Raw genomic sequence first — 27,961 nt, forward strand, 5'->3', positions numbered from 1 at the left:
CGCTGATTCTCAATGTGTTCAGAGCCAGAACTTTGACTAGGCCATTCCAACAACTGAATATGCGTTGATGTAAACCATTTCCCTGTAGCTCTGGCTGGCTCTTTATGGACCATGTCCTGCTAGAAGATGAACATCCAACCCAGTCTGAAGGCTTTTTTTTCTGGGTTTCTTCTGGGGATGTTCTGTATTTATCTGTTTTCCCCAGACTCTGGGGTGGTGTTATTCAACTTGATGGGTAGTCTTAGTTTTCCTGTCCAAAGCATTTTGCATGTCGGGCAAAAGGTTTAAATCGGTCTTGACCAGAGCACCTTCTTCCCCTCCTTGGCTTGTAGTAAGACTCGAAACAGGACTTGTTTTTTGCTTTCTTTCAACTGAGGCCAGAAAAGCTACATTTGGGGATTATGTTGGTTGATCTGTTGACAGATTCTCTGCTGCTCCTCCAGAGTAACCAGTTTAGTTGGACGTCCATGTCTCGATAGGTTCACAGTTGGGCTGTCATCCTGCTACGTTCAGATGAGGGATTGAACAGAACCCTGTGAGATGTTCAAAGATTGGGGTATTGCTTAATGACCTAACCCAGCTTTAAACTTCTCCACACCTTTCTACCTGGTCTATTTGTTCACTAATGTGCTGTAAGAAGTGCAGGACATCCACAGAACAGCTGTATTTCTCTCTGAGAATGACACGCACACACGGATAGACTCTGAGGTGACAGATCACAGCTGATTAGCTGCTGCTTATGGTGGATCCTTTTCAGGTTGTCACAGTAAAAGCTTCATGCCACACTTTTATGATTCTAATATGTAAAAACAACATTGATAACAATGTTTTGTGTCTCTCTACTTCTCCACTCCTGTGCACTACTTTATGTTGCTTTATCACATGAAATCCTCATAAAACACGCTGTTTGTGGTTGTAGTCTGACAATTGTCTGAAAAAGTTCAAGAGATATGAATACCTTAGAAAGGTTAAGCATCAGTTCAAATTAATTCAGTTTTATTAATATAGGGAGAACATAAAGCTGAATTAAGAGTAAATAATGCAAGGTGGCTGACTGTGTGTGCTCGGTTTGGTCAATCAGGAGATAAAAGTTATGATTCTGATTATCAGAATGTGAACATTAAGGTAATTAATCCAGAGTTTCGTCCTGTTGCATTAACACTCCTGTTCATTAAACTGGGAACGCGTCACAGCGTCTGCACCTTTTACCGTGACTCGGGACATTTTGGACAAACATTTCTGCCACTGGTTGAGACTGAGCTGCGATAAAAGACTGAAGCAAAATGTAAATGATTCCTTTTTTCTTTTTCTTTTTTTGTTGAGATTTTTGTATGTTTGTGAAGTTTGATGGAACCTCCCTGAATGTGCTGCGCTTTGTAAAGAGGATATTTGAAAACACAAACTGCCAAAGATCCTGTTGGATACATTAACTCCACGGCTCACCAGCAGATGGACATCAGGTCTCTGTCTTCAGCAGGTTTAACCGTTTGGTTTATACCGTTCTAGAGCAGCTCGGCGTTTTACATGACTTAGTGGGGATGTTTGTGGATCATAGGATGGGTGCATGGATTTCTGAGGAGGATAAGTTTGGAATTTTAATCATTTCTGTATAAATCCATCATCTGGTGGCAGCAGAGAAGCTTCTCATCACAGTTCATCTTCATCACTACTGTGTGCCTGCTCCAGATTTACAATTTACACAACTTTGTGCTAATTGTACACTTATTACTGACTGATATCTGTCACCAGCCTCAACATTAGAACCACTTGGAGGAAACATAAGTCACTTACGGTCAGAGGGAGCTTCAGATTTAAATATTCATGTTGTCACATCCCCATCCAGACCCCCACAACCCGGCCCCAACATGACTCCTGCTCAGGAACGATTCCAGAAATAAAAAAAATAAATAAACCGATCCGATCAGATTTCTCAACATCCATCAGGAGCCGCGACACACGCAGCCAACATCCCCCAGGTGTGCTGCGTTCATTCTGTTTGACCTGCTGAACATAAGCAAACTGGTTTTAATGTTCCGGCTGTTTGTTGCACTGTTATTATATAAGAAATGTATGTAAGGTTTTATTAAAAATGTTCAAAGTTACTGAAATTCTGCTTTTAATATCCTGTTTTATTTGCATTTTAAACCAGCCAGTGTGAGTACATAGAGTATATTTTATGTATGTTACTTACCTTATTAGGTTGTTACTGATGCATTAAAGTGCTCCTAATATGGACAATAACACATTTGTCCTTTCATTTTGGTCAGCTGCCATGTTTTGACTTTCTCTATTTTTTTAAAAACCCGTGCGTTTGAAGACCGCTAGAGGGAGCTCTAGAGTAGTAGATTCTGTCAGCTCGAATCAAAACATACACTAACCTGTATGGGCAGAATACACCTGCTCTTTTGTTCCCCACACCTGTTCAGTTCCCTGTTAATGCTATTATTGAATCAGCCAATCAATTGGCTAAAAACAAAGTGTTTAAGTATCTAGACATGGGGAAGGCAACTTGGTGAAATCTGAGCATTAATATAGGGAGGGAAGGGGATTTAAGTTACTTCTCATTCCTTGTTGATGGGAGATTTCAAAGCAAAATAGACTGGTTTAATGTGGTAGAACTGCAAAAAGTAACTCAACTCACCACTTGGTACTACTACGGTATGCTGAATAGCATTTCTGAACACACATGGACGCTTCCAGGAGCTCCTGGATACTAAGAACAGGAAACTAAGGCTGCAATTCCCACAGACTCAACAACACAATAACTGGAAACATGCTGTCTGGTTGAGTCTCTGTTTCAGCTGCAGCGTTCAGATTGACGGGTCAGAATTTGGCATAAATGACATGAAAGTGTGGCTCCATCCTGACTTGTATCCACGGTTAAGGGTGATGTTTGCGGTGTAATGTGTGGGGGGTGGTTTCGTACCAAAGGAAACATTGATAAAACCCAGCAGGCTACCCGAGTATTATCGCTGGCCATGTACACATCGTTACGACCACTGTGCAGCCATCTTCTGATGGCTATACTTGCAGCAGGATCATGCACCAAGTCACAAAGCTCAAATGACCTCAAACTGTTTTTTTCAGCATGAGGCCACTCTAGTCCGTTCGCATCCACAGGCTCCAAATTTCCGTGCAACAAAGCAGACTTGGAGAGTGGTCAAAAATCTGCAGCAGATCTGTGACTATTGGGTCAATATAAACCTTGCAAAATCAACAACATGAAGTATTAAGGCTCTTCTGAAAGCAACGCATGTATAGACAACAACTAATAAACTTTACATAATAAAATTACCGTTTAGTGTAAGCATCTACCATTTTTGGTTCTAGAAAAACAGCCTCTGTCCGATTTACAATTGCTGTCAGTTAGATGTTTCTGAGGTGGGCAACAACTAGTCAGAGATCCCGTGGGATCTGTGAATCTAAGTGTAAAAACTGTGATCAATAGTAAAAACATTTGGTCATAACAGGTTTGTATATCCACATGGATGACAACATCAGACATAATGAAACAGAAGATGCTTAAGAATACTGAAAGAAGAGGGTGGGCCAGTTGTTTGTGAGGAGCAGGACAGGATTGGCCCATTCACAAAGAGGACACGGGAATATATGTTTATTAGCTGGAAGAAAAATAATGACTGGTCAAATATTTTCCAGCAGGGATTTCCAGACTCTTACTTGTCATTTAAGTATTCATTCGTAATAGCATAAACCTTTTGTACCAAAAACGGCTCCTATGCTCCTTTCCTGTTTTAGTAATCAGCTAAAATAAAACAACATACTGGTGAAGCTGGTGAAGTTAGATTTCTGATGGGGTTGTCATTACTGATTGGAGATTTTTTTTCTTTTTTTGCACCAATGCAGAATTAGCTCGATGGCACCATCTACTGACCATTGAAGAAAGCTACATGGTATAACCAGTCCAATAATAAATTCCTTTCAGAGCATCCTTTTAATCTGTGATCTGCATGTACTTTATACGCCTGGCAACTGGCTGTAGAGGAGTTGAAGCCAACCCACAACGTTATTACACCCATGATCCAAAACCAAAGGTATGCACGATGGGGAAAACATGTACACTTCACGCAGAAACGTCCCAGGCCGGGATTCTTGCTGCAAAACAACAGTGCTAACAACTACTCCATCATGCAGCCAGTTTAGAAGAACGTTTGTTGGAAATAATTAAAACGAACTTTCTATACACTTTGATTAATATTATATGGTTTATAAACCAGATCTAGGGCTGCACAGTGACTCTGTCGGTAGCACTGACAAGAAGGTCTGAATCCGAAACTAGGGTCTATCTATATGGAGTTTGCATGTTCTCCACACATGGCCTCCTCCCACAGTCCAAAAAACATGAGTGTTAATTACTATAATTGTGGTAGGTATGTGCGTGGTTGTTTACCCTGTGTGTCTCTATGTTGCCCCTTGAAGAACTAGGAGCCTGTTCAGGGTGTACCTCATCTCTCAGGACAAACAGGTATAAATGTTGGCTGGAGGGTTTAATATTTCTTTCTCTATCTTTTTAAAAGATAGCTATTTTTTTTACAAATGTTTTTTCCGTAATATTTATTCATTTTAACTATTTAGACAATATTTTTTGACTAAACAATTTCTACTATATTGTGGTTATGCTGCTTCTTGCAGTTCTTACGCACATGAAGTATAGTTTATACAATAAGAAAATACATTACTCATATACGTTGTTTTTTTTAACTAACATCAAATTAGACAATGTTGCGCTCGTTTTATCTCTATTACAGATTCATTTTAAGAACTTCTGTTATTATTTTCTGGGACATTGTTAGTATTTTCACAGGGGGGGCTGGTCAAAGGGTCTTAAACGGCCCCTCAATAATCTCTCTCCGCCTCTGGAACGAACAGTTTCCGTCTGAGGCGGGTTAGCTCCGTACGCAGGAACCCTATTCTCGTCCACTTACGTAGGTCGGCGCGGCGGCTAAACAGTTGCGGCTGCGCAGATAGCGTAACCTATTTAGCGTAGCAGAGGCCCAGGTAAAAGGAAGTGGTCCCCCGTGGACGACTAGCCACAAACCGGGACAACAAGCCTGGATGGCGGCGAAGATTTAAACGGGGCCGATTCAGACGCTTTTTATTCGGGACAATCAGAAGGAATTGACTCCGCGGGTGAGTTTATGGGGGGTCTTCTGGGCGTTTCTGGAATATTCTGTGCTTCACAGCGACGCTGCTAGCTGTTAGCCCACTGACATGAGGAGGATGATGATGAAGATGATGATGATGGAGGAGCGTGGCGGTGCGGGGCCGTCCCCACGCCGCGGGACTCGGGGCCCTGCTTCTTGGTCCAGTCACACGGACACGTCTGGTCATGGTTGGCAAAACAAACCCACACCTGCACGAACCGGGTCAGAACCGGACCGAGTGGAAAGACCTTTAATTTGCTAGCACTGCTAACGGTTTTAGAGCAGGTTCGGCTGAGGGGGTTCTGGTTCCGGTTCACCCAACAGCTCCTGTCGCAGGTCCCAGTTCGATTAAGGGGTTCTGGTTCTGGTCCCGGTTCTGTTAGGCACTCTCTGGTTTGGGTCCCTGTTCGGCTGAGGGCTCGTTGGGCTACTAGCTTAGGTTCGGTCGGCTCTCTCAACCGGGTTCTGATCCCGGTTCGGTCTGAACTCCACCTTCAGCCAGAGATATCAACCTGTTTGTTTCTACCTGAACGTCTGACGGTTCTGAGGTGTATCTGTCATGTGACGTCACCAGGTGAACGGTAGCTCACCAGGTAAATAGGAACTGAAACATCAAACCCAATCGCTCTGGTTCAGATTGGACACACAGACCAGAACCGTTCTGGACTTTCTTCCCGTATTGACCCAGTTTTCTGGGGTTTGATGAGAAGTTTTGGGGGCCTCCATCATTTCCTCTGAGAGGCGCCCAGGTAACAAGGTCCGCCAGGTAAGACAGACCCGTGCCAGAAGGGATATCCTGTATAGAGGCCATGCTTTGATTTACTATTCTTTAAATTCATTAAAACATTTTTAAATCCCGCCATGTTTGGCCTAGAAACAGACCAGTCAGTAGTATTTACTTTAATTCAGGTTTCTATTGGTTTAATAAAAACGATTTATATATATATATATATATATATATATATATATATATATATATATATATATATATATATATATATAATAAAAAAAACAAACCTTTTGGCACATTTCTTTCTCTATCGTGTGTTTTAGGCCATGGAAAACAATAAATAAATAAATAAAAGTAAACCCAGAAGCAGAATTGGTGGGTCAGATAATGGCCAGAGGTCGACCGATCGGCTGGCTGATATTTCCGGCCGATATTTGCGTGTTTTTCCTGCATCGGTATCGTCCGATATGTGCCTGAGTTTACGCATTCAGCAGCACCTCTGACGTCACGTGACGCGCCTACGCCGCCGCTCCCTCCCTCGCAGACAGCGGCTGGTGGCGTAAGACTGGGTGCCAACAGCGTGGGAACGTTTTCAACCCCTGATGTAGTTTTAGTTTCTAATTTAGCCGTCTCTGGCGTCTGAAAACCCGTCTCTGTCTCACCACGAGCAGGAGCGACCAGCGGTGCGTCTGAGCTGCCGCTGCTGTGCTCGTTCCCGTGGAGATTCATGTGTCCACATAAAAAAATAATGTGCGACTATAAGAGTCGCGGCGCACGTTTTGTTCAGTGTACGTTCTTAAACTGCGGTCTGAAGCCGATTGTTAATATTAGACGGTTTAAATGCAAGTGTTGAGACATTGTGTAACATTTGTTGTCATTTTTATCATGCAAGTAGAAGAAAAAAGCAAGATCAGCCTGAAGAACCCTCACCCCCCCAAAAAAAACCCAACTATTAAAAAATGAAATTGGCAGCACATATTGGGTATTGGTTAGACTGAGGTCAGAATAATTGGTATCGGCATGGGCCTTAAAAAAAACCCTGAATCGGTCGATCTCTAATAATGGCCAGAATGAGCAGCTTGGTGCATCTCTTGAAATCTCACGACCGTGATGATAGAAATATAGATGGACCAGAAAATTCACGGGTCCGTCCTGATTATCTTTCCTGCAGACCTTCCGTATATTTCAGACTATAAGTCGCTCCAGTATATAAGTAGCATCAGTCAGAAAAACGTATCATAAAGAAGGGGAAAAAAAACATATATACGTTGCATCGTACTGCCCCAAATTTTTTTTTTAGACATTTATTTCACACAATCCAAGACTAAAAACTGACATTTAATCTGCTAAGCCAATTTATTAAATTTACACAGCTGCATCCACAACCAGCTGAATAACTTAGAGAATACCTGGGAGGAGTGTAACGAGCCGTTACGACAGCGGCAGGACCGGGTAAATACCTCTGGTTGTGGTAAACTTTTTTTTTTACTCCACCATGATACGCTGAAATAGGGTTGGACGATAATTCAATAACGATATATATCGATTGATAGACGTATATCCCTGATAGAAAAAAAAGGGTAAATTTAAAGTTCAATAGAATAAAAGTTTTCCTTCCTTCTTCATTCTAGCCATGTAAGTTAATATTAGTCATTACATCCTCCCAACCAATCACAACGCAGACCCAGCAATCCTGTCACTAAGCTCCGCCCTCTTTAAAGAGTTTAGAGAGCACATGTTTGTTTTTCTATTTTTTCAAACTTTCAGTTTTAGGTAAAAAGTTGGTTAAATAAAGGGTTGAGTTTAAATCCAGTGTTTGTGTGTTCTGTATCTAAAAAATAGGTCATTAAGCAACAGATCAAAATGACCAAGGCTGCACTTAAAATCTTTGTTTTGAATTTGTTGATAATTATCGATATCGATCGATATGATTTCTATTTTATCGATGTGCTTTTTTCGCTATATCGTCCAGCCCTACTCGGAAATATGGGGACATTTCCAGAGACAAGTGATCAAAAATGCTGACGGCTAGTTACCCTATTGTAAATGGTACAGGAGCAGAATAGTTTTCACAAGCCTAGCGAGCCCTCATGTGGCTATAGACACTAACGTTTACGCCTTGATTCATGCTTGTCAAGACGTATTACCGTTTAATATAAGTCACAGAAACGGGAAAACTATGACAAAAGTGCAACTTACAGTCTGAAAAATACGGTAATTGTCTTGTTTTGTGGATGGAGCCAAATCAGGCAGTGATGAAAAATGCAGACGACCGGCTAAACCAAAGCGCTGTAGGCGTATACAGTGCTTAGACACACATTGCGCTCCGTAACTCTTCAATCAGGTCATTATTACCTTGACAGGTGGCAGGACGTGATAACCAGCGAGCTCAGACTAACGCGCCACGTTAAAAACACCCGACTGTTTGTTTGCTTCTCTGGCAGATTTCACTGTGCTTTGACCAGACGCAGCTGCTTCTGGTCTGTTGGAGGGTCGGTTTAGTGAAACGGCGTGTAGCAGAATAATGCTGCTACGCATCACAGTTATAAAGCTCTACGGCAGAGGTGTCAAACTAATTTCTATATGGGGCCACTTTGGCATCATGAAGTCATTAAAAGGGCCGCTTGCATGTGTAGAGACGATACTTTTCATTTCATAATTTCATTCCAGTTCACACAGTAGTATAAGAAATGCACAGTAACATAAAAGTAGCACTCTTAGGCCCAGTTTATGCAGTTTATCTGCAAAAAACGTTGATATTGGGTTGAGTTACACTTACAGGTGGCACAGTTTTAGCCACTTTAAACACTATAAAAGGATATATGCCTTTTTTTTGGCTCTCGGGGGCCGGATAATTTACCTTGAAGGGCCAGATTTGGCCCGCGGGCCTTGAGTTTGACACCTGTGCTCTACGGGGTCACTGTGGGAGAGATTTCCTGATGGAGATGCAAATATACCATTAACAGCACAAAAAAATAAATGAAAATATGTTACAAGTGCAACTCCGTTTTAATCTGGCTGCATCCTCGTCATTACATAAAACAGCGGGTAAATAATTAACAGGGAGGACAGAAATAGTCTCGTTCTGTCCACAGACCCCTGAGAGCAGGTCGATCTCACGCAGCTCTTACTGAAACGCGTTGTGTGTTTGTGTTGCTGTAACTCCTTGTTTTTGTCATCCGCCTGTCAAGGGTTGGCTTACCTGGTCGTCCGGTGTCGTCTTTTCAGGAAGAGCCTGAAAGGCCTCTAACCTTTTTTTATTTATTTTTTTATTCTTGTGTTTCGTTGCAGTTTGTGCAGAGCTGCAGGCGTCTGTGTTGCTGCCGCCGTTCGACTCGTGCCGACAGGTGAGTTGTTCTGTGCAGAGATGCACGGAGAGATCGTCTTGTGACCGAAATCCCATGTTTTTTTTGTTGTTGTTTTTTTTTTTGTTTTTTACCGGCTCGATCGGCCCAGACCAGCAGCCACCCGGTTTTTAAAAATGGACGATTTGAGTCTTATTTTCCGATCAGAGGACAAATCACAGTTCAGTGCAGCCCGGTTGACAACACGCTTCTAAAGGGACGCTGCAGCCACGTGCACAGGGTTCATCCTCCATCTTGAAAAGAACAGGATCATCTTCTATGTCTGGATAAATGTATATAGAAATGGGAAAAATAGGTTTTGTTTTTCCAGACTTTTTTTTGTTCTCCCATTTTGTAAATGACTGAAATTGACATTAGCTTTCTTGGATTCAATTCCCAATCTGAGAATCTTTGCTGCACGTCTTGAAGTTTTTTTGATTCACCCCCCTTATTCCTGCAGTGCCAGATAATTGTGCCACATAAAAAGTTGCAATAACACAGGCATCTAGTTGCTTCTGCTCTTAATATAAATAATTTATCACTCATGTAGGGTACAATTGAGGGAATATTTAGAAGAACTTTCTTATTGCTTCTACTTTTAAAAGACAAATCATAATTGGCTACAATCTGTGTCAGTAAGTCGATGCTTTATGAAAATCAAAGATTGTAATAATAACTAATCGGAGCAAGATTTTGCACTCAAAATAGGAACAATTAATTTTCATCATCTAATTTAAGTGCATTATATCTACTTATCTTATTTTAGGGGTAACATACTCATTTCATTGGTAGATAATCTTATTTACCTGTTCAAATCAAGGACAAATATTAATTTCAGGAAAATTGTACTTTTAGTTCCCTTTTGACAGCTAACTGGTTTCCTCCTCTGGCTGGTCTGAGCGGTGTCACTGTGTGTTTGTGTAGATCGTGACGATAACTGCCTCCTCTGTTTCTGTCAGGTCTGTTTCCACCTAAATAAAGGCAAATATCAGGAGTTGATGAACAGAAATGTTACCATGAAGCCCAGATTGCCCGTTCTCTACTCATCAACAAACTCAGCTGTTCTCTGTGAGTGTCTTTCACCGTTTTAATCTGGTCAGTTTTCGGCTTGTCTATGTAATGACATTCTCCCCTGGGTGCTGATTCTGGTTTTTCGTCTGTGTTTTTAACTCTCCAACCAGTGATCTTCAGTAAAGAGAGGAAGATGAAATGAGATAAGTGGACGTCTGGAGGAGCGCAGCCCCCCCTCACCTCCAGCTCAGCTCAGTGAAGAATGGCCGGCCTGCAGCTCGTCACCCCTGCTACTTCACCCATGGGGCCGTTCTTTGGTCTGCCGTGGCAGCAGGAGGCCATCCACGACAACATCTACACGCCCAGGAAATATCAGGCAAGCTCGCCGCTCTTGACCCGCTTTCCCGAATCGCAGTCAAACTAACCAACGATGAGGCCGGGCGACGCTCTGCAGCGCTCCTGACCTTTACGCCTGGTTGCACCCTTGTCCGCAGGTCGAACTTCTCGAAGCAGCTCTTGAACGCAACACTATTGTCTGCTTGAACACGGACTCAGGGAAGACCTTCATTGCAGTACTCCTAACTAAAGAGCTCTCCCACCAAATCCGAGGGAGCTACCAGGAAAAAGCCAAAAGGACGGTTTTCCTGGTGAATTCAGGTAACCCAGAGCGTGTCGCCGGTAACGCTCGTTTTAAGATTAAAGTGCGACTGGCTCGCTGACTGTGAATGTTTTGCAGTGTCATCTGTAATTCAACAAGCGGCTGCGGTCAGGACTCACTCAGACCTCCAGGTGGGAGAGTACTCGGACTGGAAGGTGGCATCGGCTTGGTCGGATCAGAGATGGAGTCAGGAGATATCCACGAATCAGGTGCTCCGTCGTTTTCAGGAAGAAAAGCAGCTCCACTATGTTTGTGTTTTTTCCACAGAGTACTGGCATTAACATCATCAGGGTCAGAGGCAGAGAAAAATTAGATGCTTGGATTTTTATTCCTTGTTATTTCATCCTGTGTGGATTTGAAAATTTTATATTATTGAAGCAAGAAGCTGCTGTTTTGTTCTAAAGTTGGTCTATTTGTGTGTCTGGTCAGGACATGTTAATCTATTTTGGCTCTAATAAGTTGATTTTGATCTCAATGGGCTCTTCAAATGTAAAAACCTCTGTTGAAATACCCAATTTTTATTTCTTTTTCTAAAAAGGGGATTTAAAAACAACAGATTTCAATTTTAATTCAAGGGGCGATACTCGGGCAAGAGCCCGGTTTGTGATCTTTGTAGATTAGTTATTCCCATACCTAGTTGCCAATCCATCAGCAGGCACACTGCATTTATTTCATGATGAAGAACTAAAATCTAACCAAATGTGGTGTAGTGAAAAGCCTTTCAGTCAAACCTTTCAGTAATGTTTGTGTCTGAAAATGATTTAAACTGGGGAAATCCTGGGATTCTTCACTGTATTTTTATTGGGAGCTTAACGCTCGTTGTTTTCTAAGCCGGGTTTCCTGGAAAACTCTCTATGGGTCAGGAAGTTGTTTCCGTTCCTCCTGCCACCGCTGATCGTAGAGCTGCTCAGAATTTGTCCTCTGATCAGTCCTCTCCTTCCTCAGGTGCTGGTGATGACGTGCCACATCTTCCTCCATGTACTGAGGAGTCAGACCTTACCTCTGACTAAAATCAACCTGGTAGTGTTTGATGATTGTCACCTGGCGATCACAGAGCACCCGTACTGTGACATCATGAAGGTGAGGCTGCCGCCGATAAGATTAGCTCTACATGCTGAGTCCCTGTGGTAACGGGGATTCTTTCCACGTGTTGTGCAGCTGTTTGGGGAGTGTGCTCGTGGACCACGTATACTGGGCCTCACCGCTTCTATTCTCAACGGGAAGTGTGACCCATCAGAACTGGAGCAGAAGATCCAGAATCTGGAGAGAATCCTGAAAAGCAACGCTGAAACGGCAACTGACTTGGTGGTCCTTGACAGGTAGGAATTCAATTTACTGGACAGTTTCACCGAATATGGGCGGGCTCTATCAAACATAAATATATCTGGGACCCATCAGAACTGAGGTTCTTTCTCACTAATAGGGATGGCCTCCATCAGAAACTGGTAACTTAGTTTTACCGAACAGCATAGAACCCCATAAGGAATTTATTAGATTAGCCAAATGAAATGGGACCCCATCAGTAACTATTTAGATTAACCAAATGGAATGGGACCCATCAGTAACTATTTAGATTAACCAAATGGAATGGGACCCATCAGTAACTATTTAGATTAGCCAAATGGAATGGGACCCCATCAGTAACTATTTAGATTAACCAAATGGAATGGGACCCATCAGTAACTATTTAGATTAACCAAATGGAATGGGACCCATCAGTAACTATTTAGATTAGCCAAATGGAATGGGACCCATCAGTAACTATTTAGATTAGCCAAATTAAATGGGACCCCATCAGTAACTATTTAGATTAACCAAATGGAATGGGACCCCATCACTGAGCTATATAATACACTGGAGTGCTAATCTCCGTCTGTTTGAACGAGTCGCTTTGAAGCCACCAGCCGCCATATTGGTACTCCCTATTTCCCCCCAGTAACTAGGGAATATGTGCGCTACAGCATCGAATAACGAGGATTTTCTCATGTTCAGGGGGGGCTTAAGACTTTTAAAATGTCAAATGCCATATACTTTTATGTTATGTTCTAAAAATATCAAGTACTGAGAAAGTCATGTGCTGAAATATTTTGCATTTTATTCATTTAAATATATATGTTTAAAATGTATAAATATATAAATAACAATATACAAAAACATATATTTACATATGTGTATACATATATATATATATACATATATACATATACACGTACTTATATATACATTTATATATATTTAATATGAATAACATGTAAAATATTTCAGCACCTAATTTCCTAGTAGTTAATAGTGTTAGTACAGCCACTGACTGTACAATTACCTGTGAAACGTTTTCACACAGCCAGAAAACTGCTTGTTATTCCAAGCAAATCCGATGAGATTCTGTGAGAGTCGGGAGTAGCAAGATGGCGGCCAGTGACTTCAGTTTTTCGGCAAAATCAGCACTCCAGTGTATTATATAGCTCAGTGGACCCCATCAGTAACTATTTAGATTAACCAAATGGAATGGGACCCCATCAGTAACTTAGATTAACCAAATGAAATGGGACCCCATCAGTAACTATTTAGATTAACCAAATGGAATGGGACCCCATCAGTAATTTGGATTAACCAAATGGAATGGGACCCCATCAGAAACTTAGGCTGGGTTTTACAGTTCAGGCTCAGTCAGAAACCAAAACCAACCAAATCTGTCAGACTCTGCTTTATTCCAGCCTTTCTAATCTTTGACGAGGTTGGTTTGTGAAGCGCTAATAAAAACGCGGCACGTTTCAGGTACACCTCTCAGCCGAGGGAAGTGGTGCTGGACTGCGGTCCGTACGTGGACAGGAGCGGCCTTTCGTCCCGTTTGCAGGCGGAGCTGGATGAAGCGCTCCTCTTCCTCAACGACTGTAACATCCCTGTTTCCAGAGAAGACAGAGATCCCACATTCATCTCCAAACAGGTCAGAACCAGACTGGCATCAACATGGAGTTTTTATAGTTGAACCAAACCTTAGTTCTGGGTCAGAAAGTAGCAGGAAACAGGAAACTTTTGTTTCCTGACTGTATAAAATGGCCGCCTCCCTGGTTTCTGTAGATCCTCAGCGACTGCCTGGCTGTGCTGCTGGTTCTGGGTCCGTGGTGTGCAGATAAGGCTGCGGGTATAATGGTGCGCGAGCTGCAGAAGTACATCAAACACGAGCAGGAGGAGCTCAACAGGAAGTTCCTGCTCTTCACCGACACCATCCTGCGCAAAGTGCACGCTCTGTGCGAGGAGCACTTCTCCCCCGCCGCCCTGGACCTGAAGTTCGTCACGCCCAAGGTCCTGCGGTTGCTCGAGATCCTGCACGAGTACAAGCCACTGGAGCGCCAGCAGTTTGAGAGCGTCGAGTGGTACAACAACCGGAACCAGGACAACTACGTGTCGTGGAGCGACTCGGAGGACGAAGACGAGGACGAGGAGGTGGAGGCCAAAGAGAGGCCCGAGGCCAACTTTCCCTCCCCGTTCACCAACATCCTGTGCGGCATCATCTTCGTGGAGAGACGCTACACAGCCGTGGTTCTGAACCGGTACGGTGACCCAGACTTTTAACCTTTTTAATGGTTTTGATGGTTGGTTCTCCAGGTTTTTCTTTCTTTATTTGCTTTTTCATCTACCCGTGTGTTGGTAGTCTGATCAAAGAGGCCGGGAAGCAGGACCCGGAGCTGGCCTACATCAGCAGCAACTTCATCACCGGCCACAGCATCGGGAAGAACCAGCCGAGGAACAAGCAGATGGAGGTGGAGTTCAGGAAGCAGGAGGAGGTGAGCCGAAGTTACCGCACCCTGAAATCAGCTGAGCGGGGAGTAGAAGTTCGCTTTTAGTCGGCCGGGCCGGTTATTAAGAACGCTTTCAGAGCCGATCAGACTGGAGCTGAACTCCTCTGACACGCCTAACCCTGAAGGTTCAGAGACACGGGAGCCAGGGGCTTCTCTGCCCACACAGTGTGGTGTGGAGAAAAATGTATTTGATTTAGAAAAAAGGTTAATTGAAAAAAATAATTTATGTAGATGATAATTATCATAGTTGAAGTCACCAAAAATGTGGACTGGTGGTTCAACTAAGTAGACATGGTCAATTTACACAACCGTGTGAAATTATTAGGCGTGAAATAAAACTATAATGGCCACAAACTCCCTTTTTTATCAACAAACTTTTTGATTAACTAGACTAAACATAAACTATTGTTTTTAACAATTAACTTTGTATGCCACAAAATCAAAGATTAAAAAAAATATGCATTTGACCAAATTGCCAAAAATTAATAAAATAAATCCACCATTTTTAAGAAAAAAATAAAAATGTGTTAAACTGTTCTAGCCTAGATTATTAAATCTTTACGATAGCCCCATTTTCCTAACTGTGAGGTATTTGCCGAGTTAATTACCGTATATTGCATTTCATATTGAAGTTTGAATTCTCTGCACATTCAGCTGTGATTATAGGTAAAACTGACACAGCCAGCAGCACAAATTTGTTTCTAAATGTTCCTTAAACTATTAATTTGGCATAAAACGTGGCAGAGAATGCGTACAACTTGAAAGAGGTGCATTGATCGGCTCAAAAAAGCTGGGTTGGGTTTGTCTTTTCAGTCTGCTCCTCTGTGGCCCATCGGTGTCTGGTGCTCATCGTCTGCTGCGGTGCTGCTGCGGTGATCTGCAATCTAACCACTCTGGTCATTGTTGCCTGGTTGAAGCACTTTAGACAACTCTGGCCTTTTTAAAAACCTTTATAACCCAGCATGTTTAATGCTGAATCACACTCTTCAGTCGTTCGTTTCACAGCTGTTGCTCAGATGGAGCCAATCAAGGGACTGGCTTTACTCTTCGATAACCTACGCAGAGTAGAGCTGCGGCACAGACACATGCAGGGTTTAGTGGGGGGGAAGAGCTGCTATTCTTGTTAAAATGTTGAAAAAGGTCTGAACGTCAAATGAGAAAACCACAATCGACGTCGGTTTGCGGACCCGCAGAGTGTCCACAGGGATATTTGGATAACTGCAACCCCTCTGCAACCCACCAAATTCTCATTGCAGGTCCTCCGAAAGTTCAGAGCTCATGAAACCAACCTGCTGATCGCCACCAGCATCGTGGAAGAAGGCGTGGATATTCCAAAATGTAACCTGGTGGTGCGCTTCGACCTGCCCGCAGAGTACAGGTCCTACGTCCAGTCCAAGGGCAGAGCCCGCGCCCCCGTCTCCAACTACATCATGCTGGCCGACTCCGAGAGGACCAGGAGCTTCGAGGAGGATCTGACCACCTACAAGGCCATCGAGAAGGTAGAGTCTATCCACGTTGAAATGACGACGGTTATAAGCTGCGGTGAGGGCGAGAACATCATGCTGTGACGTTTCCCTGAGCAGATCCTGAGGAACAAGTGCTCCAAGTCCCTGGAGGCGGGAGAGTTTGAAGCGGACCAGAGTCTGGATGACGACAACCTCCTCCCCCCCTACGTGCTGCGGTCTGAGGATGGAGGTCCGCGGGTCACCATCAACACGGCCATCGGTCACATCAACAGGTACCCTCAGAGCTCCGTGACAGGATCGCTTCCGAACGGAGAACCAAGTGTCCGAGCTTTTGTCAGGGTTCCCGCGGATCCTTAAAAAGTCTTAAAAGGCATTGAATTCTGTAACATAAAACTAAGGCCTTAATTGGCATTAAAATGTATTAAATCAGTCTTTCTTAGGTCTTAAAATTGTTACCAGGTCATAAGTAGGATTTTAGTTTTGTAATCCTTACCAAACAGTAAAATAATTGACACAAATATATATTTTTTAATTTACTGAACGGCTCAATGTAACCATTATTGGAACCAATAAAAACTGTTGCGGCCGGACCATAGCTGGGAAAAAAGAGTTGGCACTGGTTATGTTGTGGTTTTTAAAACTGATTTTATAGTTTATTTTAGTAGGGAACAAAACAAAGTTTGTGAATTCAGTTCAGTAGTTGTTAAAAATATATCTGTAATTTGTGTTTTTTTTTTTTTAGCTTTCTTCCTATATGAAATGTTTTTCAAAATTTTAAACATGTCTACTGGGCCAGAAAGTAATGGTTTATGTTAAAATAAACATTTGGGTGCAAAGTTGTCGCAACCAGGTTTTTCTTGTTTATCGTGAAGTTGGTCTTAACTTTTTATTTCAAGTGGCATTAAAAAGTCTTAAGTCTTGAATTTAACTTATGCTGTACGAACCCTGTTTTGTCTTCCCCTCTGGTTCTCGCAGGTATTGCGCCCGGCTGCCCAGCGACCCGTTCACGCACCTCGCTCCCAAATGTAAAACCGTGGAGACGGGAGACGGCCGCTTCCAGTCCACGCTCTTCCTGCCCATAAACTCTCCCCTGAGAGTTCCCGTCAAGGTCCGTAACCTTTCCCGCAGTTCCTTTTGAGCCGAAAATCGTCTCCCTCCTACTGATGTGTGTGTGTGTGTGTGTGTGTGTGTGTGTGTTCAGGGTCCCGTCATGAACTGCGCCCGGCTGGCTGAGAAAGCCGTTGCACTGCTCTGCTGTGAAAAGCTCCATAAAATCGGTAAAACTTCAGATTCTGGCTGACTGGAGGGTTCTGGGTTTGGGTCTCTGCCGTTTTGATTCAGCTCGTCCTGTTATGCGCCCCCCCCCCCGCCACAGGTGAGCTGGACGACCACCTGATGCCCGTGGGGAAGGAGACGGTGAAGTACGAGGAGGAGCTGGACCTCCACGACGAAGAGGAGACCAACGTCCCGGGTCGGCCCGGCTCCACCAAGAGGAGGCAGTGCTACCCCAAAGCCGTACGTCCCTCTGCTTCGGGTCCCGCTCGTTGTGCGTCGGCTCCGGGTCACGATTGGCAGCATGTTCTGTTCCTCCACAGATACCCGAGTGTCTGCAGGACAGCTACGCCCTGCCTGAGCAGACCTACTTCCTGTATGTGATTGGGATGGTCCTCACCACGCCCCTCCCCGATGAGCTGAACTTCCGCAGGAGGAAGCTGTACCCCCCGGAGGACACGACGCGGTGCTTCGGCATCCTGACCGCCAAACCCATACCTCGAGTACGTTTCCACCCTAACCCGAGCCGGCCCCCGTTGTTGGTACCAGATTGACTCGGGGGGGGCCTGCGCCTTCTGATGACGTCACTATACATGATTGGTTTAACGTTTGCACAATGGCGTACCGCGAGCGAGCTATTTTTAGAAACGTAACGTCACGATGACGTGGTATGCAGTAGGGCAAGCTTGCATAGTCCGCCGCTGTGTCGCTGTAAAAGAGACGTGCGTTAGCCTAGGTTTTACTCGGTAAACGACTGCTTTTTCCAAATCTAAGACCATGGTTTTTAAACATTGTTGCTATGGAACGTGCAACAGCGACTCGAGGTACGCTGATCGGCCCCATATGAAGGATGTTTTCTTCAAGACTGCCAAGGAGAAATGTGTGCGCTGGGTACACCGGTGCGGTCGGCCTACATATGTAGCAAGCATTTTGTCGGAGGAAAGGGCCCAACCGAAGAACATCCTGACCCAATTCCAGCGACATCAAGTCAAGGTAAGAGTATTTTGGTGGCCGACATGTTAATAATGAAGCGCCTGCTACCATGGTAGCATATAGGCTATCATGGTAGCAGGTGCTAACATGATACCCTGCTAGCTTACTCAAAAACATTTCAAATAAGACAAACATTAAACATATACCGATCCCTGGACGGTGATTACAAACAAAAAAACGGCCGACGACGCCATGATCGCCGCGCAGGAAAAAAAAAAAACAAAGCTTACCGTTCATCAACTCGGCCAGTTTTCCAGTCTTTTTAAGCCCTCGAACCTCAAGCCATCGTTTGAGCTGAAGGTTGGTGTGTTCTTCGACAGTGCGACCAGTAATCCGTGCGCCTGGGACATCGTCTTGGGAAAGTTTAACGGCTATAAAGTCGGTCATATCGCTGTTTCTGTTGTGCGTGTAATAGCTGGTTGCTACGGGCGTTCTCTACCTGTATGCCCTACCTAAGCGGCAAAAGGGGCGTTGCTCTTGAGTCGGTGACGTCACGTGCGCGGTACGCCATTGCACAAAACATTGTGATTGGTCTGGACAGCTTACTAAAGTAATTATAGCGGGGTGTAGGTTTTATTCGAGAGCGGGATTGCGGTTTGTAAACGGACAATTTTACAAAGAAATTCTCCATGGTTCCTGCGCCTCCCGATGACGTCACATTATGGCAACGCCACTTAAACAAACTACATAGAGCCCACGGTCTGCATTTGTAAGGAATCAATTTTATTTAGTTAATTTAGAGGTTTCTTTTTTCTCAAAAGCTTCAGGCTTAAAGATGAACATAGAAAATGTATAATAATCAACCCACTTTAATTGATAAAAATGAGGTAAAATATTTAGGTATAATGATTAGCAAGGACCACACTGGAAATTATAGAACAAATATTCAAGCCATTTTACAAAAAAAAAATCAACAAATATTTGACAGCTGGCTCAATTTTTGGAAGAATATTGTTAACAAAAAACAGAAGGGATAGCCAGATAAATTTATCCAGCATATATCTTAAATATACCAAATACTACAGTAAAAAATTCATCAAATTCATCACAATTTCATCTGGAATAATAAAAAACATGTGATCAGAAAGAACGACATAGTAATATCAGTAGAAAAAGGAGGAATAAACGTTATTGGTCTTAAAGTGACGAATTCCGTGATTAAATTAAAATGGCTGCAGACTTTTATTAAAAATGAAAAGAGTTTATGGTTTATTTTCCCTTCACAACTTAAAAAAAAAAATAAAAAATTGGAGGAAGGAAATTTCTCTTAAGATGTAACTTTGATCCGGCAAAATTACTGATTAAATTGTCAGACTACCACAGAAGCATTCCAGAAAGATGTTAAAAGTTTTCATGCCTGGATTAAGTTACTGGAAAATAACCGAAAAATTAACAAAATAAAATTGATTTGTAACAAATGGAGACCGCGGGCATAATGTACAGGACTGTCTCAGAAAATTAGAATATTTTAATAAAGTTCTTTATTTTCTGTAATGCAACTAAAAAACATGAAATGTTATACATTCTGGATTCATTACAAATCAACTGAAATATCGCAAGGCTTTTATTGTTTTAATATCGCTGATTATGGCTTATAGCTTAAGAAACCCAAATATCCTATCTCAAAATATTAGAATATCATGAAAAAGTATACTAGTATGCTATTCAACTAATCACTTGAATCGTCTAATTAACTCGAAACACTGCAGGGTTTCCTGAGCCTTGAAAGACACTCAGCTTGGTTCAGTAAACTAAATCACAAGTATGGTAGTGGTTAAGAGACGACATAAGATTCTCACAGTAACTGGTGTACTGACCATGGCATTACTGTCCTTGATTGGCCTGCCAATTCCCCTGACCTGAACCCCATAGAGAATTTGTGGGGTATTGTGAAGAAGAAGCTGAAAGACACCAGAGCCAACAATGCAAATGAGCTAAAGGCCGCTATTGAAGCATCCTGGGCATCCATAACACCTCAGCAATGCCACAGGCTGATTGCCTCCATGCCACGCCGCATTGATGCAGTAATCTGTGCAAAAGGATTCCCAACCAACTACTGAGTAACCTGACTCCGCCAGATAGATTTGCTCCGCATATCCATCTGGAAACCTTCCGTTGAAGTAATTTTGGGAAGGGGCGAAAATACTGGTTAGCTGATTGGCCTATGTTGGTGATAGACGGGCCAAATAAACCAATCAGATTCGTTGTCGCTCTGTTATGAGCGACGACGAAAACACAACCACAAGCCAAGCTACTCTTGCTGCTGCAGGTAAAGGCTCGTTAGCTCAGCAGAGAAATACTCTGTAATTCCGATAAAACTTGCTCGATAGCCGCGCTAACGCTAGTTTCATCGGCTGAAGCCGCCATGTTCTTTAGACTGAACTGTCGCGCTTCTCGTTGCGTCACACCTCAACCCGCCTCAAAGCCAACGCTGATTGGACGTTCGTTTGGTGAACGGCTCCAAATTTTCTTTAACGGAGAGTAGCCAGACTGATCTGCGAGTGAAACCTTGAAAGCTCGCGAGATCAGGATGGTCTCACGAGGCTAAGTACTGAGTGCATTAATGGACATTTTCAAATGTTTGATTTTGTTTTGCTGTTATAATTTTTTTTTACTTGGTCTGAGGAAATATTCTAATATTTTGAGATAGGATATTTGGGTTTCTTAAGCTGTAAGCCATAATCAGCGATATTTCAGTTGACTTGTAATGAATCCAGAATGTATGACATTTCATGTTTTTTAATTGCATTACAGAAAATAAAGAACTTTATCACAATATTCTAACTTTCTGAGACAGTCCTGTAGTTTGAGTGGATTTGCCATATATTGACGTCATCGGGAAGCGCCCGAGCCGATCTGGTACCTACACCATTCCACGCATTCCTGTAAATATTCTCCCCCCCCCCCTCTCTCTCTCGTCTCTGTGGTTTGCAGATCCCTCATTTCCCCGTGTACACTCGCTCGGGCGAGGTGACCATCTCCATCGAGCTGCAGAAGTCGGGCTTCGCGCTCAGCTCGGCCCAGCTGGACCTCATCACCCGCATGCATCAGTACATCTTCTCCCACATCCTCCGCCTGGAGAAACCTGCACTGGAGTTCAAGCCCACGCTGGCTGACTCGGCTTACTGCGTTCTACCTCTGAATGTTGGTGAGTTCTCCCCCAGGCCCTCCTCTTCCTCACAGGTTGCGCCCAGAGTCGGTGTCCTAACCTCCTCCATGTGTCCGCTGCATCAGTTGGAGACTCCGACACTCTGGATATGGACTTTATGTTCATGGAGGACATTGAGAAGTCTGAGGCCCGAACAGGCATTCCCACCACTAAGTACACCAAGCAGAACCCCTTCATCTTCAAGCTGGAGGACTACCAGGATGCTGTGATCATTCCAAGGTGCCTCGGCTTTGCTCTGCACGCTTCACACTGAGGCGACGTGAAACGCAGACGTGAAACCTCCTCCTCCTCCTCCGCAGGTATCGCAACTTCGACCAGCCTCATCGTTTCTACGTCGCCGACGTCTACACGGACCTGACGCCGCTCAGCAAGTTCCCGTCGCCGGAGTACGAGACCTTCGCCGAGTACTACAAAACCAAGTACAACCTGGACCTGTCCAACCTGAACCAGCCGCTGCTGGATGTCGACCACACCTCATCCAGGTGAGCGGGACTCGGGTCTGATGGTTTGGTCCGAGAAGCTGTGGGTTAAAGATGAGTCGGTACGGACTCTGAAAGTAAACCTGGGATCACATAAGCCTAATTTCCCACCTCTAAGGTTTACTTCAATGCTTCTCAAATCATGCTGTCCGGCCCCTACCATAGACATTATATATGTAGACGCCTCATTACATGCTGGAGTGCTTCCTGCGTCGCCGCCATATTGGATGGGTCACTCCTACTCTAGTTTGGAATAGCAGTCAACGGGAATAAACGCAGAAGGAGCAACTTTGCCCGTGTTTTTTTGCATCCCTTATCCTGAGACTTAGTTGTTATTCTCTAAATGCTGTTGGTTACACTGGATTTTATTTATATCTATGAGTAAAAACACATTGGATTTTTTTTTTTTTTTTTTTTTTTTAGTCAACTTGTAGAATGTTGTTTTCATTGCTTATAATTATGCACTACTTTTTGTTATGTATCTAATTAAAACAGTGAAGTTTGGGTTGTAAAATGTGGGAAAGGTTGTGGTGTATGAATACTTTTGGAAGGTTCTGTAAATCCTGGAAGTTGTGCCTCAGACGTCCCACAGATGCTCCACTGAGTGGAGAGTGGGTGGTGGAGTCCGCACCCTCAACCTGCTGCCGGGGTCTTAAAATTTCTGGAGCCTCTCTCAGGGTGCTTGCGCAAGTCTTGAAAGTCTTAATAAGTATGGAATTTTGAAACACTGTTTTCCAAACCTTGAAAAGTCTTGAATTTTGTGTGAAAGTCTTAATAAAGTATGGGGAAAAAAATGTGTGGTAGAATTTTACAGTATGCTCAAAGGCATTGTGAAATGAGAAATAGGAAGGTAGGCTATAAAACTATAATTTTACTAACTGGTCACGTACTGTATTAGCCTAATGGAATCAAACACTTGTTTGATGTGAAATTCATGTACTTGTGATTTTCATGTTTTGAAACGTTTTCATCAGTAAAAGCATAATTTACTGTGAATAATGCATTTATTCATTGAATACTAGCCTATAAAAATTTACATTTCTAATAAACAGTTTGTACAATCTCAGCCAATGAAGTAGGCAGTAGGCACACAAGTATACAAGTACATAAAGTTAAGGTCTTGGGAAAAAAAATATCAGTTTTAAAAAAGTCTGGAATTTTAATTTGGAAAAAGAGCAAGCACCCTGCTCTCTGCAGGCATCCCCGGGATCGTTGTCAGGAAACATTGACTTCATGCTGTTTTAACCATCTCAAAACTATCACGCATGAAGGTGAAAACTCCTCATCCTGTTTGAGCTTCAGTTGATTGGGTCTCCGCTCTCCTCAGGCTGAACCTGTTGACTCCTCGACACCTGAACCAGAAGGGGAAAGCTTTGCCTCTGAGCAGCGCGGAGAAGAGGAAGGCCAAGTGGGAGAGTCTGCAGAACAAACAGGTAAAATCTGCATTTCTGCTTGTTCTCTGTGTATGTGTGTGTGTGTGTGTGTGTGTGTGTGTGTGTGTGTTGAGAGTTGTGTGCACGAATCAACTTGTTCCCTTGTGCTGTCAGATCCTGGTTCCGGAGCTGTGTGCCATCCACCCCATTCCCGCCTCCCTGTGGAGGAAAGCCGTGTGTCTGCCCAGCATCCTGTACCGCCTCCACTGCCTGCTGACGGCTGAGGAGCTGCGAGCCCAGACTGCCACCGAGGCTGGAGTGGGGGTGCAGACCCTCCCCCCTGACTTCAGGTGACACGGCCGAGCCACCCCCACCCATCTGTCGTTTAGGTTTGACCTCCACTGTGGCTCTGCTCTGTGATCTGTGAGAGCTCATATTCAGTAGCTGTGAGAGGAGAACTTACGCCACCTGGTGTTCACCCGGTACACTGCAAAAACGGATCTAAAAATAAGTAAAATGTTCTTAAAGTTAGTGTATTTATCCTTGATTTGAGCAGGAAAATAATATTATATGCCAATGGAATGAGTATTTTGACCCCTAAAATAAGATATTTAGACATCCGGCACTTGAAATAAGATGATGGAGATGAATTGTTCCTACTCTAAGTGCATAAATCTTATTCCATTGGCAAATCATCTTATTTACCTGCTTAAATCAAGGACAAATACACTAATTTTAAAGAATATTTTACTTATTTCTAGTTCTGTTTTTGCAGTGTAGAACTATTAAAAACGTAATACCATGCACATTTTATTTAATTAATATATATATATATATATATATATATATATATATATATATATATATATATATATATATATATATATATATATATATATATATATATATATATATATATATATATATATGAATCATAGACTTTAATGTACTTCCCTGCGCTGCAGTCAGTGGAAAAGTATGACAATTTGGGTAAATGTGTGTAAATTGGGTCAGTATGTTTTAAATTGTTTGATGCAAATGAATATCTTTAAACAATTTTTTTGTATAAATGATATTGAGGTATCAATTATTCGACATCCCACGGCTTATGAATCTTTCACCCAACAGCTGGACGTCTGATTTGTGAGTTTTCATAATCTGCAAAGCTGTAACCATCTAAATGCTTCGGGTGTTTCGGTCTGAGTGTAATGAATCTATGTGATATATGATTACTGAACTACATTTTGGTTTTAATTATATTGTAATTTCTTGAACTTGTACATCAGAGATGCTCTGATCTCTGTTGAGAGGTTTCAGGAAAGCTGCGCTGGTCCAGAAAACTTGCAGCTGTTTCCGATCTCTAACGCCGGGCTCCTCCGTCTGCAGGTATCCAAACCTGGACTTTGGCTGGAAGAGATCCATCGACATAAAAACGTTCAGCTCCTGTCCCGAACCCTGCAGCGAAGACGCGGACTGCAAGCACCGGAATCTCACCTTCCTAGCGCTTCCCAGCAGCCACGAGGCAGACGGGCCCCGCGCGGGGAACCTAACTAACGGCACTAACGACGACCACAGAGACGAGCACCTTCACCAACGTGACAGTTGCCAAGACTGCGACGGCAGCTCCGAATGGAAACACGACGCTACCTCAGTTGTTGTGCAGGCGCCCCTCAGCTCCAGTCCTCCTCAGCCCAGCCATGAATGTACCTCCGGGAGGACCTCACACCACATGAATGAAGCTACCTCAGACTGCACTCACACAGCACCTTCCCCCGACCTCACCGCCGGGCCCCAGGCTCTGGACTCCCCCAGGAACCTGGGCCCCAACCCTGGCCTCATTCTGCAGGCCTTGACTCTGTCCAACGCCAGCGACGGTTTCAACCTGGAGCGCCTCGAGATGCTCGGGGACTCCTTCCTGAAGCACGCCATAACCACCTACCTTTTCTGCACCTACCCCGACGCACACGAAGGGAGGCTCAGCTACATGCGCAGCAAAAAGGTGAGGCCGACCGGCATCACCGTGGGTCCTTAGATCCCAGGAGCCAGGTCACATAAGTAACGTGTGGAGATGTCCCCGTTTCAGCAGAAGTTCAATTCAATTTCATTTATATAGCGCCAAATCATGAAATATGTCATCTCAAGGCACTTTACAAAGTCAAGTTCAATCATATTATACAGATTGGTCAAAAATTTCCTATATAAGGGAACCAGTTGATTGCTTTAAAGTCCCGACAAGCAGCATTCACTCCTGGAGAAGCGTAGAGCTACAGGGAGAGTCGTCTGCATTGTACATGGCTTTGCTGCAATCCCTCATACTGAGCAAGCATGAAGCGACAGAGGGAAGAAAAACTCCCCATTAACGGGAAGGAAAACCTTCGGCAGAACCGGGCTCAGTATGAACGGTCATCTGCCTCGACCGACTGGGGGTTACAGAAGACAGAGCAGAGACACAACAAGAGAAACAAAAAAGCACAGAAGCACACATTGATCTAGTAATCTGTTCTACATTAGATGGTAGTAGCGAGTGAGCCGTCTTCTCTGGATGATGTCACAGTTAACAGAACGCCAGACCAGGTGTACCTACTATGAAGATAAAAGGGAGAGAACAGAAAGTTAAAGCAGAAATGACAACAGTAATGCATAATTGAAGAACAATAGAACTCTATAGAATAAGAAAATTAGATCCTGATATCCTCCAGTAGCCTAAGCCTATAGCAGTAAAACTATAAAGGTAGCTCAGTCACTCTAGTTATACGTTTTGTCAAAAAGGAAAGTTTTAAGTTCAATCCAGCGTGAGTCTAACTGCTGTCTGCTGGCTAAGTTAACTCAGTTTAATTTTTTTTAAAAGTGCCATCTGCTGGATGAAATCATATCCGTCTGACAGAAAACAAGCAGTTCAAATAGATCATTCACAGTCCACCTTCCTCACTTGCTCTGCTGGAGTTCCACAGGGATCAATACTCGGACCAATTTTATTCAGCCTTTATGTCAGTGATTTACCCAACATCTGCAAAACTGTAAAAATGCAATTATATGCTGATGACACTGGACTATATGTCCATGCACAAACTAAAAGTGAAGCTGCTACTGTTCTCTCCGGTGCTATGGTATCAGTGTCTCAATGGCTCTAGGACCCCTGCCTACATCTTAAGGGTTTGACTCTTTCAATTTAAGTTAAAATGAAACAAATACAATTCAACACCCAAGTGACAAACAAAGCAAAAGACGCAAAACAAAAAACCTCCTCTTATCGCAGGGGGCTTTTTCGAAATGCACCACAAGTCAAGGCGGAACGCTGGATGCCAACTGGTGCAGACCTAACTCGATTATAATAAATGCAACACGCCTCAATAAATTAGTAATGCTCATTATTAAAAACCACCAGTGTGTGTTTCTGCTTAGCTCAGCTGCAAAACTGATTTACCTTATTTTCTCTGTCTGTGACCATCACAAAGACACGCTGTTATGAAGAGGGCTCTGAGAATTATTGCATTTGTTTAATCCGAAAATATCTGAACCATGTATTTTAATTACATATCATACTAGAGACAAAAATATTTTTTTTTTTTAAAAAGAGGCCGCAGCAGCGCAACAAACCGCAGATTAGATCCGAAACAAAAAGTTGTCCACGATGAAGTTTACATTTTTGTCATTTAATTCATAACCACTTACAGCACAGCGCGCCTTATTTTGAATACGGCACAATGAGCCCTCTTTGATACATAGAGGGTGATGAACCATCTGTGTTAATCAATGGATAGAGATTGGATGTGGTTGAACACTTTACATGCTGTTTAAATTAGAATCAAAGACCACTCCAAGATATTTAAAGAGAATCTCAAATATAATTAGGTTTAATCTTTCAAACTTTTAAACATATAAGACCCTCTCTGATGTCTGAATCAGCAAAAACCTTTATGCATGCCATGATATTTAGCCATATAAACTACTGCAATACCACATGGTCTCACACTTCAGAGGCTATTCTGAAACCCCTACAGTCTCTCTTCAAGAAAACTCTGAAAGTTCTTGGTTAAAAAGCCTGTACATTATCATTATTGTAACATTTTAAGTAAGTACAACATTTTAGACTTTGAACGTCATCAGATATTTCTGGATGCGTGTCTTGTTTTTAAAGATTTAAATGGACTTGCTCCTCCTCCTCCTCCTCCTCCTCCTCCTCCTCTAACAGATGTTATAAGCAAAAAAACAACACATTACTAGAATAAACACCAGAGCTTTAACCAGAGGAGATTGTAATGTTAGCAGCGTAGGACCAAATTTGGCCAAATGGTTGCGTCCATCAGAGGAGCACAGTTATGGAACACACTGCCAGCTCATGTTAGGGGCTGTTCTGCCTAATTAAGTTATAAAATCTCCATGAAACATCGGTTGAAAACTAACCAGACATGTGTTCACAGGTAAATCGATCTGTTTCCATTGGCCTGTTAACCTAATTTTATTGTGATTTTATGTTATTGGCATCTTAACTGCACTGCAAAAA

General features: G+C 43.1%; 1 protein-coding gene across 3 annotated transcripts in view; it reads left to right on the plus strand.

The window, feature by feature from the left end:
- Positions 1-4,984: 4,984 nt before the first annotated feature.
- Positions 4,985-27,961, plus strand: part of dicer1 (dicer 1, ribonuclease type III) — a 33,918-nt gene continuing 10,941 nt past the window's right edge. The window contains exons 1-23 of one of the 3 annotated variants that reach the window (XM_036151148.1): positions 4,985-5,148; positions 9,184-9,239; positions 10,196-10,304; positions 10,418-10,623; positions 10,742-10,904; positions 10,984-11,114; positions 11,851-11,985; positions 12,064-12,224; positions 13,681-13,849; positions 13,984-14,456; positions 14,558-14,690; positions 15,962-16,204; positions 16,289-16,443; positions 17,147-17,279; positions 17,373-17,448; positions 17,547-17,686; positions 17,767-17,946; positions 21,371-21,584; positions 21,671-21,824; positions 21,905-22,087; positions 23,412-23,517; positions 23,632-23,807; positions 24,844-25,456. In XM_036151148.1, the coding sequence (XP_036007041.1) occupies positions 10,510-10,623; positions 10,742-10,904; positions 10,984-11,114; positions 11,851-11,985; positions 12,064-12,224; positions 13,681-13,849; positions 13,984-14,456; positions 14,558-14,690; positions 15,962-16,204; positions 16,289-16,443; positions 17,147-17,279; positions 17,373-17,448; positions 17,547-17,686; positions 17,767-17,946; positions 21,371-21,584; positions 21,671-21,824; positions 21,905-22,087; positions 23,412-23,517; positions 23,632-23,807; positions 24,844-25,456 (3,852 nt within the window). In that variant the 5' untranslated portion in view covers positions 4,985-5,148; positions 9,184-9,239; positions 10,196-10,304; positions 10,418-10,509. Of the gene's footprint in view, positions 5,149-5,257; positions 5,929-9,183; positions 9,240-10,195; positions 10,305-10,417; positions 10,624-10,741; positions 10,905-10,983; positions 11,115-11,850; positions 11,986-12,063; positions 12,225-13,680; positions 13,850-13,983; positions 14,457-14,557; positions 14,691-15,961; positions 16,205-16,288; positions 16,444-17,146; positions 17,280-17,372; positions 17,449-17,546; positions 17,687-17,766; positions 17,947-21,370; positions 21,585-21,670; positions 21,825-21,904; positions 22,088-23,411; positions 23,518-23,631; positions 23,808-24,843; positions 25,457-27,961 lie in introns of those variants that run through there. The other 2 variants (XM_036151150.1, XM_036151149.1) reach the window with 2 other exon arrangements.

This window comes from Fundulus heteroclitus, chromosome 19 (assembly GCF_011125445.2).
Source record: "Fundulus heteroclitus isolate FHET01 chromosome 19, MU-UCD_Fhet_4.1, whole genome shotgun sequence".
Lineage (NCBI taxonomy): Eukaryota > Metazoa > Chordata > Actinopteri > Cyprinodontiformes > Fundulidae > Fundulus > Fundulus heteroclitus.